This window comes from Echiichthys vipera (assembly GCF_963691815.1).
Source record: "Echiichthys vipera genome assembly, chromosome: 7".
NCBI lineage: Eukaryota > Metazoa > Chordata > Actinopteri > Perciformes > Trachinidae > Echiichthys > Echiichthys vipera.
This window is the reverse complement of record NC_139832.1, coordinates 901,535-913,831: the sequence shown is the minus strand read 5'-3', so window position 1 is coordinate 913,831 and position 12,297 is coordinate 901,535. Positions and strand designations below refer to the sequence as shown.

General features: G+C 45.0%; 1 protein-coding gene across 1 annotated transcript; it reads right to left on the bottom strand.

The window, feature by feature from the left end:
- Positions 1–3,206: 3,206 nt before the first annotated feature.
- Positions 3,207–12,290, bottom strand: calml4b (calmodulin-like 4b; the record flags this gene model as incomplete). Its single annotated transcript, XM_083916359.1, has 5 exons — positions 3,207–3,304; positions 5,958–6,146; positions 7,293–7,433; positions 9,435–9,465; positions 12,282–12,290. The coding sequence occupies 5 exons, from the start codon at positions 12,288–12,290 to the stop codon at positions 3,207–3,209; spliced, it is 468 nt and encodes a 155-aa protein (XP_083772485.1).
- Positions 12,291–12,297: the final 7 nt, after the last annotated feature.

Genomic DNA, 12,297 nt, shown 5'->3' with positions numbered 1-12,297 from the left:
CCTAACAACGGAGAAGCAGGACGCCGTGCAGCGTGACGGGGATCTGCAGCACGGTCTGCAGCCTCCCACCGCCTCGGCTCCACCCAGGACACTTGAACGTCCCACTGATGGAAACAGTCCCACGTGTTTGTTGGTGTTTACCTGAACTCTGCACACGGATGTTACGGAAACACGCACGCCACGAGAGCCAGCGTGAGCAGATCAGAGCTCACTTTAGTGTTTTTACCTTTACACGCAAACACAACGCTGGAGCAGACCAGAGCTCACTTTAGTGTTTTTACCTTTACACGCAAACACGACGCTGGAGCAGATCAGAGCTCACTTTAGTGTTTTTACCTTTACACGCAAACACAACGCTGGAGCAGACCAGAGCTCACTTTAGTGTTTTTACCTTTACACGCAAACACAACGCTGGAGCAGATCAGAGCTCACTTTAGTGTTTTTACCTTTACACGCAAACACAACGCTGGAGCAGATCAGAGCTCACTTTAGTGTTTCTACCTTTACACGCAAACACAACGCTGGAGCAGATCAGAGCTCACTTTAGTGTTTTTACCTTTACACGCAAACACAACGCTGGAGCAGATCAGAGCTCACTTTAGTGTTTTTACCTTTACACGCAAACACAACGCCGGAGCAGATCAGAGATCAAAGAGACACCAAAGTCTACGTCACCGAGCTTTAAGGAGCCGATCTGACACCAAAGTCTACGTCACTGAGCTTTAAGGAGCCGATCTGACACCAAAGTCTACGTCACTGAGCTTTAAGGAGCCGATCTGACACCAAAGTCTACGTCACTGAGCTTTAAGGAGCCGATCTGACGCCAAAGTCTACGTCACTGAGCTTTAAGGAGCCGATCTGACACCAAAGTCTACGTCACTGAGCTTTAAGGAGCCGATCTGACGCCAAAGTCTACGTCACTGAGCTTTAAGGAGCCGATCTGACGCCAAAGTCTACGTCACTGAGCTTTAAGGAGCCGATCTGACACCAAAGTCTACGTCACTGAGCTTTAAGGAGCCGATCTGACACCAAAGTCTACGTCACTGAGCTTTAAGGAGACGATCTGACACCAAAGTCTACGTCACTGAGCTTTAAGGAGCCGATCTGACACCAAAGTCTACGTCGCTGAGCTTTAAGGAGCCGATCTGACACCAAAGTCTCGTCACTGAGCTTTAAGGAGCCGATCTGACACCAAAGTCTACGTCACCGAGCTTTAAGGAGCCGATCTGACACCAAAGTCTACGTCACCAAGCTTTAAGGAGCCGATCTGACACCAAAGTCTACGTCACAGAGCTTTAAGGAGCCGATCTGACACCAAAGTCTACGTCACTGAGCTTTAAGGAGCTGATCTGACACCAAAGTCTACGTCACCGAGCTTTAAGGAGCCGATCTGACGCCAAAGTCTACGTCACCGAGCTTTAAGGAGCCGATCTGACACCAAAGTCTGCGTCACTGAGCTTTAAGGAGCCGATCCGGTCTTATTGGAGCTTGTTTGCAGTTGCATCCTGAACAGTTTTACAGAAGTCTCTGCTGCAGCAGTGGTCTGTCCCCTCCTGACCTCCTGTTCTCATCACTTCACCTCCGGCCTGGAGCTGTTTATACGATGCAGCGTCCCTGCAGAGTTGGACTCTTTGCAATTATGTCTCCCATCTGCATGAGGACATATTTACTCTGCAAACACAGCTTGGAACATGTTATGAAGGGGAAGTTTAATTCAGTGTAAGGCAGCCTGTCATTTCCTGTTAGTTAAACCCATCAGGGGGGGACAAACCGTGGAGGCTTCCTGTTCACAGAGACGCCTCCTCTGGTTCCGTGTGATCGCTCAGAGAGAGCGTGTTGCTGCTCAGGATCATCCCGCTGCGTTCATTATCATTCACAGTGAAGCTTTTCTGAATAACTCTCGGGGCTCACAGTCGCCTCCAGGCTTCAGCGGCTGCCTCTCCCTTCATTACTGCTCATTATCGTTGTCACACCACATCACGTCACCCTTGAACTGAGGCACTGAGCCGCACGCTGCGTCGGTCAGAAGTCAGGGCGCCCGAACTGACACACAGTTTAAAGTTCTGTGTAGTTTTGAAAGTGTGTGTTTCTCTCACAAGACCTCGGAGTTTTTGTGCGTCTTGTCGACTGTTTTTGAATCTTTTCATCGACCAAATCTGCAGTAAACACTCCACCTCCGCATCACACCAACGTGAACCTTTCACCGCCATTGTTTGAAATGTCCGCGCATGGTCCCTCCTTCTTTTTTCTACGTCCCAACAGGCGCACAGGAAATGACCTCAGAACCGCCGTAGGCCTCGTGCTCGTACACGTGCGCACGCTCGTGCTCGTACACGTGCAAACATGCTTTACTAAAGCCCACCTCTCCCAAACGGGCCGTGGACGGCAAGCGTGCCGCTCCTAGACGCGGTACTGTTGCACTCACACTGGTCAAAGGAACCAGACTTTAGCCGTGACACGTGCTGGGGCACGGGACGGAGGCACAGTGGGAGTTGCACTGACTGCTGACCAACGTAGCCGTCCTTTCCTCCACACTAACCTCAGCTGTTGCTCCTGAAACCGGAGGTTCTTGTGATTGAGTCCAGGGTGAACGTCTTGTTAAAGTGCGGTGTCAGCAGACGTCAGACCAGACGACAGAGGCGGATTTTTTAAACCGGGGACCATAAAAGTTCGACTAGGTCTCAGTTTCCTAACCCAACTGTCTCCAGATGAGTTTGGTTCCTCCTTGACTCCTCCTCGCTCCTCTCAACCATCTGGATTCGCTCCGTAGCAAAGTGATTTCAGGAGGTTGATCCAATCAGGTTTCATCGATGTGACGTAGCTGAGAAGCAACTGTTGTGATTCAGACAACAATGGCGTCTCTCAGGAAGCAGGCGCCAACATGGACGGTGCTGTTTCATCGCGTTTCAGATCACGAGAATCTTTAAAGAACCAGAGAACGGCTCTGGACGTCGCTCTCATCAGCGTCACGGCTCGGTTTCCATGGGAGCACGTCAATAAAGATGACGGACGAGTGGTTTATCCAATCAAATGCAAGGATTTTCACTTCTTTATTCAAAATATAGATTTGACTTTTCCAAGACAAAAGCTGCAGTTTCTGTTACAATCACGTGAATATGGGAAATAAACTCACTTTGTCTCTGAGGTTTAAACATGATTGAATATTTAAAGAACAACCCGAACAGTGAGTGATGATGTTTGTGACGTCAGCGCTTCACAGAGGAGCGAGTCACCGCTTCAGCAAACTGCTCGCAGTGGACCCGCCCGTCAGCTCCAACACCCGCCTCCTTCAGCAGCTCGTCCACTGACAACAGAGAGACACAGCTGTCAATCAAAGGTAGTTTAAAGAAACAGGAACATCATTTCACTTTGGTGTGGTCTCCAGATATGTGTGTGGGGACATGTGTGGTAAACACCTCCTCAAAGGTACGGATGTTAAGAACAGAGAAAGGGATCGTTGTCATAGTTCTGCGTTACCTGTGTGTGTGTGTGTGTGTGTGTGTTTGTGTGTGTGTGTGTGTGTGTGTGTGTGTGTGTGTGTGTGTGTTTGTGTGTGTGTGTGTGTGTGTGTGTGTGTGTGTGTGTGTGTGTGTGTGTGTGTGTGTGTGTGTGTGTGTGACCTCTGGACACTGAGGTCCTTTACCCACCTCTCCACGTCAGCTGGATGGACAAACATTCACCAACGCTTTGATTTTTTCCATATAACAAGTGTTAAAGTGTCCTCTAGGAGCAAAAACGCAGGAAACTTTACATGCAAACGTGCAACCAAATTTTTCAGGTGTCCACCCTGGTCGGAGTTTTTAGAGCGCCCTCCCACTGTGCCTCCGTCCCGTGCCCCGTGCTTTAGGGTCCTTGTCCCCCCCTCCAGGCCCGTTTGTACTCACACTACCTGGGCCTCGGAGAATGCTTCTTGCTGCCTATACGTCATCACGCCGTAACACGTCACACGCATTGATGACGTCATGGCGATGCGTGGCTTTGGTTCCAGATCTTTCCGTAGACCTCTGAGTTTTTGAGCGACCTCAGAACCACCGTAGGCCTCGTGCTCGTACACGTGCGCACGCTCGTGCTCGTACACGTGCAAACGTGCTTTACTAAAGCCCACCTCTCCCAAACGGGCCGTGGACGGCAAGCGTGCTGCTCCTAGACGTGGTACGGTTGCACTCACACTGGTCAAAGATACCAGACTTTAGCCGTGACACGTGCTGGGGCACGGTACGGAGGCACAGTGGGAGGGCGCCCTCAGAAAGAATCGGAGAATTTTCTGTTTGCATGTAAACGAAGGACTCAAACACAGGGACATGTCTCTGTTTCTAAAAAAGAACCCTGGACGCGGGACTCAGTGAAAACACCTGTTTGATCAAAATCTTTCTTGTTCTGTTTGAAACTCGTTAAAAAAACAAGCTGTACTATTTTCACTCGACTGACAGAAGAAGAAAACGAGACTTTAACGGTGAAGTTTATGTGTTTTTGTTAAACTCCCTGAAAGGCGACTCTTTATTCGTGTTCCTGACTCTTAAACCAAAGCTCCACGGGTGCAGAGCGTCTGAAATGTTGTGACAGAAGAGGATTAAGCAGAACAAAGATCATTGGTGTCGCAGTGAAGTTTAAAAGTTAAAGGACTGTCCTGTTTGTCCTACAGCCGTGTGTGTGTGTGTGTGTGTGTGTGTGTGTGTGTGTGTGTGTGTGTGTGTGTGTGTGTGTGTGTGTGTGTGTGTGTGACGTTCACCTCCGGCCTTTTCCTTTATTTTCTCATGAGTTTCATTAAAGTGAACTCTGGGGACTGAGATGTTCTTGTTAACGCACAGAGCGGCTCTCTCAGTGACACATCAATGAAACTGTCTGAGATTTGGATCATTAAGGTTTGTGGATGAGATTAAATCGTGTTTTTTTATGGATTTTTTTTACATAATTTAGCTTCAAACTGTAATTAGGACCAAGCTGAGGACTCTTTATTTGCATGTTTAATGTCACGGGAACAGAAAATGCAGCAATTTGTTGAGATGGTCCAAAGTGATAAAACACAGAAAATCAAAATTATAACCACGTGATATGAACTTAAAGGTTGAATCTGCAGAATCTTTATTAAAAGCTATATTTAAAAAAATAATACGCCCACGGGGCGTTTTCAGGGGAACAGACTGAAAGTGTTGCTTTTCCCTAAAAAAAACATATTTAGTCTGAATGAATATTTTAAGTTGTTTTGACGGGTTTGACAATGACGTTCTGTCCCGTTGTGTTTCCATGGAAGTCAATATGAGTCACTATAGGCCGAGCATTCACGCCATGGACTGAGAGAAAGGAGAGGAACGCCATTCAAACGCACGCCCACATGGCTACGCTGCTCCTGGATGCTAACATCACTTTCATCTGCACTTAGCTGCAACGGCTAACGCTAACGGCTAATGGCTAACGCTAACTGTCAGTCAAACTCCTCTAATCCTTATTTTGATGCTGTGGTTTTCTGGAGGGGACGGGTTCAAACAGGCTCAAACAGACTCCAGTCTCCTGGAGCTACTGGGCCGGGTCTGACCAACCTGGCAACCCCACTGCTGGACTTCTTTTTTGTTGTTGGGACGACGATCTGGAGACTCTAGATGGAGCTGTTTTGCTCATTCTACAGATTCAACCTTTAACCGTCTCCGTTAGTGTCTAAACTTAACCATCTCCTTAAGGCGCCTCAGTGCGGCGTGTCAGTGCGGCGTGTCAGTGCTGCGCCTCAGTGCGGCGTGTCAGTGCGGCGTGTCAGTGCAGCGCCTCAGTGCGGCGTGTCAGTGCGTAGTGTCAGTGCAGCGCCTCAGTGCGGCGTGTCAGTGCAGCGTGTCAGTGCTGCGTGTCAGTGCGGCGCCTCAGTGCGGCGCCTCAGTGCGGCGTGTCAGTGCGGCGTGTCAGTGCGGCGTGTCAGTGCGGCGCCTCAGTGTGGCGTGTCAGTGTGGCGTGTCAGTGCGCCGTCTCACCCTCCCGGTCCGTCAGCTTCTCTCCCAGCCCCGTGAGCTTGGCTCGCAGCTCGGCGGCGAGGATGAAGCCCTTCTGCTCCTTGTCGGCCATCCTCATGGCCTCCAGGATCTCGTCCTGCGGCGCCTCCTGCTGGAGCTGCCGGTGCATGACGCTCAGGAGGGTGGAGAAGTCCAGCTCCCCGGCCTCACCTGCAGGAGGACAGAGCCGCTCACATGAGTGCGGCCGCAGCTTCAGTCGTCCGTGGGTGGAATCTAATATCACACGGTGAAGATGAAATAAGTTGTTCAAACAGAAACGCAGTAAAACCCGAGGTAGAGAGCGCCGAGGGCCGATAAGAGGGCGGCGGTTTACACAGGCTGAATAAACCCGAGTGGTGGAAACGTTCAGACTGACTTAAATGTGCGTTACACAAAGATAGCAGGAGAGAAGTCAAACATCAGAGTCTGTAAACACAGGAATAATAAAACTATAATGAACTTTATGCTGCAGTAAAAGGGAACTCTCTCTGGTGTTTGAGCTTCAGCCCCAGGTTATACAACTGAGTATATGATTATATATGACTGTAGATGTGTTAAAGTGTCCTCTAGGAGCATAAACGTGTGCTAAAGTGTCCTCTAGGAGCATAAACGTGTGTTAAAGTGTCCTCTAGGAGCATAAACATGTGTTAAAGTGTCCTCTAGGAGTCTAAACGTGTGTTAAAGTGTCCTCTAGGAGCATAAACGTGTGTTAAAGTGTCCTCTAGGAGCATAAACGTGTGCTAAAGTGTCCTCTAGGAGCATAAACGTGTGTTAAAGTGTCCTCTAGGAGTCTAAACGTGTGTTAAAGTGTCCTCTAGGAGCATAAACGTGTGTTAAAGTGTCCTCTAGGAGCTTAAACGTGTGTTAAAGTGTCCTCTAGCAGCATAAACGTGTGTTAAAGTGTCCTCTAGGAGCATAAACGTGTGTTAAAGTGTTCTCTAGGGGCATAAACGTGTGCTAAAGTGTCCTCTAGGAGCATAAACCTGTGCTAAAGTGTCCTCTAGGAGCATAAACCTGTGCTAAAGTGTCCTCTAGGAGCATAAACGTGTGTTAAAGTGTCCTCTAGGAGCATAAACGTGTGTTAAAGTGTCCTCTAGGAGCATAAACGTGTGCTAAAGTGTCCTCTAGGAGCATAAACCTGTGTTAAAGTGTCCTCTAGGAGCCTAAACATGTGCTAAAGTGTCCTCTAGGAGCATAAACCTGTGCTAAAGTGTCCTCTAGGAGCATAAACGTGTGCTAAACCGTTGTCACGCAGTTTCACATGTTCCACTGCTGGGACTCAGGTGACAGGTGACAGGTGACAGGTGACAGATGTACCCGTGGCGTGGCTCAGCAGGTGTCTCTGGACCTCGGAGGGGGTGGGGTTTGACCCGAGGCACCTCATCACGGTGATCAGGTCCCGGGCTGCGATCTTTCCTCTCCTCTGACGGTCGTAGAGAGAGAAACACTCCTTAAACTCTGAACACAGAAGATTAAAACACATCAGAGCGTCGTAGGACCATAAACGTGTGTTAAAGTGTCCTCTAGGAGACTTAAAGTGTCCTCTAGGAGACTAAACGTGTGCTAAAGTGTCCTCTAGGAGCATAAACGTGTGTTAAAGTGTTCTCTAGGAGACTTAAAGTGTCCTCTAGGAGACTAAACGTGTGTTAAAGTGTCCTCTAGGAGGCTAAACGTGTGTTAAAGTGTCCTCTAGGAGTCTAAACGTGTGTTAAAGTGTCCTCTAGGAGCCTAAACGTGTGTTAAAGTGTCCTCTAGGAGTCTAAACGTGTGCTAAAGTGTCCTCTAGGAGCCTAAACGTGTGTTAAAGTGTCCTCTAGGAGTCTAAACGTGTGCTAAAGTGTCCTCTAGGAGAATAAACGTGTGCTAAAGTGTCCTCTAGGAGCATAAACGTGTGTTACAGTGTCCTCTAGGAGCATAAACGTGTGTTAAAGTGTCCTCTAGGAGCATAAACGTGTGTTAAAGTGTCCTCTAGGAGTCTAAACGTGTGTTAAAGTGTCCTCTAGGAGCCTAAACGTGTGTTAAAGTGTCCTCTAGGAGTCTAAACGTGTGCTAAAGTGTCCTCTAGGAGCCTAAACGTGTGTTAAAGTGTCCTTTAGGAGCATAAACGTGTGTTAAAGTGTCCTCTAGGAGCATAAACGTGTGCTAAAGTGTCCTCTAGGAGCCTAAACGTGTGTTACAGTGTCCTCTAGGAGCATAAACGTGTGTTAAAGTGTCCTCTAGGAGCATAAACGTGTGCTAAAGTGTCCTCTAGGAGGCTAAACGTGTGTTAAAGTGTCCTCTAGGAGCATAAAAGTGTGCTAAAGTGTCCTCTAGGAGCATAAACGTGTGTTAAAGTGTCCTCTAGGAGCCTAAACGTGTGTTAAAGTGTCCTCTAGGAGCCTAAACGTGTGCTAAAGTTTCCTCTAGGAGCATAAACGTGTGTTAAAGTGTCCTCTAGGAGCATAAACGTGTGTTAAAGTGTCCTCTAGGAGCATAAACGTGTGCTAAAGTGTCCTCTAGGAGCCTAAACGTGTGTTAAAGTGTCCTCTAGGAGCCTAAACGTGTGTTAAAGTGTCCTCTAGGAGCTTAAACGTGTGTTAAAGTGTCCTCTAGGAGCATTAACGTGTGTTAAAGTGTCCTCTAGGAGCATAAACGTGTGCTAAAGTGTCCTCTAGGAGCATAAACGTGTGCTAAAGTGTCCTCTAGGAGCATAAACGTGTGTTAAAGTGTCCTCTAGGAGACTAAACGTGTGTTAAAGTGTCCTCTAGGAGCATAAACGTGTGCTAAAGTGTCCTCTAGGAGCATAAACGTGTGTTAAAGTGTCCTCTAGGAGCATAAACGTGTGCTAAAGTGTCCTCTAGGAGCATAAACGTGTGCTAAAGTGTCCTCTAGGAGCATAAACGTGTGCTAAAGAGCCGTAGACGCTCTCAGCTGGAGAACAGAGGCTCGTCTGTGTGAACGTGTCCTCGTCAGACTGAACCTGTTCCCACGGAAACCCTTTGTGTTTGACCTCGTTAGTGTGAGGTGCATCAGTGCATCAGTGCATCAGTGCATCAGTGCATCAGTGCAGCAGTGCATCAGTGCATCAGTGCATCAGTGCACCAGTGCATCAGTGCATCAGTGCAGCAGTGCAACAGTGCATCAGTGCATCAGTGCAGCAGTGCATCAGTGCATCAGTGCAGCAGTGCATCAGTGCATCAGTGCATCAGTGCACCAGTGCATCAGTGCATCAGTGCAACAGTGCATCAGTGCAGCAGTGCAGCAGTGCACCAGTGCACCAGTGCATCAGTGCATCAGTGCATCAGTGCAACAGTGCATCAGTGCAACAGTGCATCAGTGCAGCAGTGCAGCAGTGCACCAGTGCACCAGTGCATCAGTGCATCAGTGCAGCAGTGCAGCCCATAATAACCTCCTCACCCCGCTGAACCTGCTCCCTGTGTTGCACAGAGGAACAGCGTCACACTGAAGTACGGCTCTCACCGTTAATCTGCTGCTGCGTCAGGAACTTGGCCTGTGAGAGGAGAGGAGGGAGGTTACAGGGGACACGGGGGGGCAGCCAAAAGAACAGCCAAAAGAACAGCCCAGAGTTGGTCTCACCATCGTGGTCGACGCTCCGCTCCTCTGCTCCTCTGCTCCTCTGCTCCTCTGCTCCTCTGCTCCTCTCCTCTCCTCTCTGCTCTGCTCTGCTCAGGAAACTGATCCTCCCGCTGAAAGATGAGCAACGTAATGGAGGCAGAGGATCCAGGCTGGGACACACGGACGCTGGGACGTCCCTGAAGGGCGGGAGCCCCCCCCCCCCCCGGTGTCACTGCTCATGTTATATTCACACCTGTTTTTATATTCTACATAACAACTATAATAATAATAATTATTGTTGTTATAGTTGTTTAAGACAGTGTGACGTGCTGCAGCTCACAGGGGAAGTGTTGTGTCTCTGTAAATCATAAATAAGTCACAGAGTTTGGTTTTTACCTGCTCCGTAAAGAAGACGTTAATGCACTAACGCAGAAAACCATGTTTCTCTTAAATGATTAAAAACTGTTTTTTTATCTTTGAACACAAACATGAAATGAAACAAAGCACAAACATCTTTTTTTTCCTCCTGCTGTAAAAACTGAAGCCAAAAGATCCCGGACACGGGCGCCGCCATCTTGGAATTCTGCAGCCAGAGGATTTATTGTTCAAACGTGATAAATATTTTATATCTGCAGCAACGATCTCCACACAGACTCAAGAGAAAAGGAGGAAAACAGACGAAATACAAGAGTTTGTTTCCAGAAACTTCTTCAACCACATCAATCAAACTGTTATTTAACGGTTCAAATAAGACGTGAATAATTCTTCCTGCCTGCAGCTTCATTACAAACAAATGTTTGAATTATTAATGCGCTAACACAGAAAACCATGTTTCTCTTAAATGATTAAAAACTGTTTTTGTGTCTTTGAACACAAACATGAAATAAAACAAAGCACAAACGTCTTTTTTTCCTCCTGCTGTAAAAACTGAAGCCAAAAGATCCCGGACACGGGCGCCGCCATCTTGGAATTCTGCAGCCAGAGGATCCCAGCTGTCAGTCACGACTTCTCACATGCTTTTAAAGTGTCAGTGACTCTTTTTCTTATTTTAAACACGTGAACAAACATCAGCGTGATAAAAAAAGCACCTTCATCTGCAGAAACGAGCTGTGGGAGAAACGTATTTGCGGTGTTGGCGTCACTTTCACGCGCTGGCGTCTGACGAGAGCGTGAACTTTAAAGCTTTACATTTGTGAGTCAAAGTTCACCAGAGAGTGAAACACTTTCATGTCAAGTTCCTCAACGCTGTCCTTATATAATATATAATAACTGTGTCCTTGCAGAAGGGAACGACAAACAAATAAAGCACACTAGAAAAACATAAAGTCATGGTAACAAATGACAGAAGACGAGAGAAGAAAAGGTCAAAATCCCAAACAACAGGAAGTGAAATGAGACGCAGCTTTAGTTTGAAATATATTTTTAAATCTTCTGTTTGAATGAAACATGAAACAAATGTTCAGGCTGCAGCACGTGGAACAAGAAGCCTTTCTATAAGAATCATCATAATAATAATTAGTTAAGATGGTTTATTTCAATAGTTTTAAATCTGTCGTCATAAAGAAAGGAGAGAAGAATAAATTTACAATAACAAAGTGAACAAATACATAAATTCTCTTCACACATCTGAAAAGCAGTGGGAAGAAGTATAAACTTGTTTTATTCCACCTCTTTTTTAATAATTTTCTTTCCATATATTAATAATAGCAATAATAATAACTTCCATTTGTAATACTTCAGTTATCCTGGTTCTAACAAAGCGTAATTATGTGACAAAGATATTTGTCTGAATAAAACATATTATTCTTTATATTATTATAATAAATAACACACACACACTGAAGATGACACAATATAGCTGCATATATAAACGTACACTCACACATATATATATGATATTATATATATATATATATATATATATAATAAACTTTATGTGTAAATCACCTTTCAAATGGGAAATGCAGCCAAAAGAAACCACATTCACCAAGTGCTTCACATTAAACAGACACAGAATTAACATAAAAAACATAATATTTATATATTTATATATTTATATATTTAAATATTTATTTATTTATATATTTATATATTTAAATATTTATATATTTATATATTTAAATATTTATATATTTATATATTTAAATATTTATATATTTATATATTTAAATATTTATATATTTATATATTTAAATATTTATATATTTAAATATTTATATATTTATATATTTAAATATTTATTTATTTATATATTTATATATTTATATATTTAAATATTTATATATTTAAATATTTATATATTTAAATATTTATATATTTATATATTTAAATATTTATTTATTTATATATTTATTTATTTATATATTTATATATTTAAATATTTATATATTTATATATATGTGCCAAATTATAAAGGTAAAAGATAAAAACCCACGAGTAAAACAAGCTAACAATAAAATACATCAAAAACATCAAAAACATCTTCACATAATAAAACAATAAAAAAAAGAACGAAAAGATTAAAAATAGAATTTAAGTTCTTTTCAAATCGTGTAAAAATGAGCCGAGTGAGTTTAAAGTGAAGACTTTTGATCTTTCTTTGTCCCTGATGATGAACCGGACCCACTTGTTCTCTTGGTTCTGGTTTAAAGCCGAGCTGCAGAGTTTTAATGACACCGATCGGGTGAAGAAGTGTCTGCGATCCCTGAGGAAACGTTATTTCCCTGCAGCACAGCGTGACCGCACGTTTACCTGAAACATTTCTAAG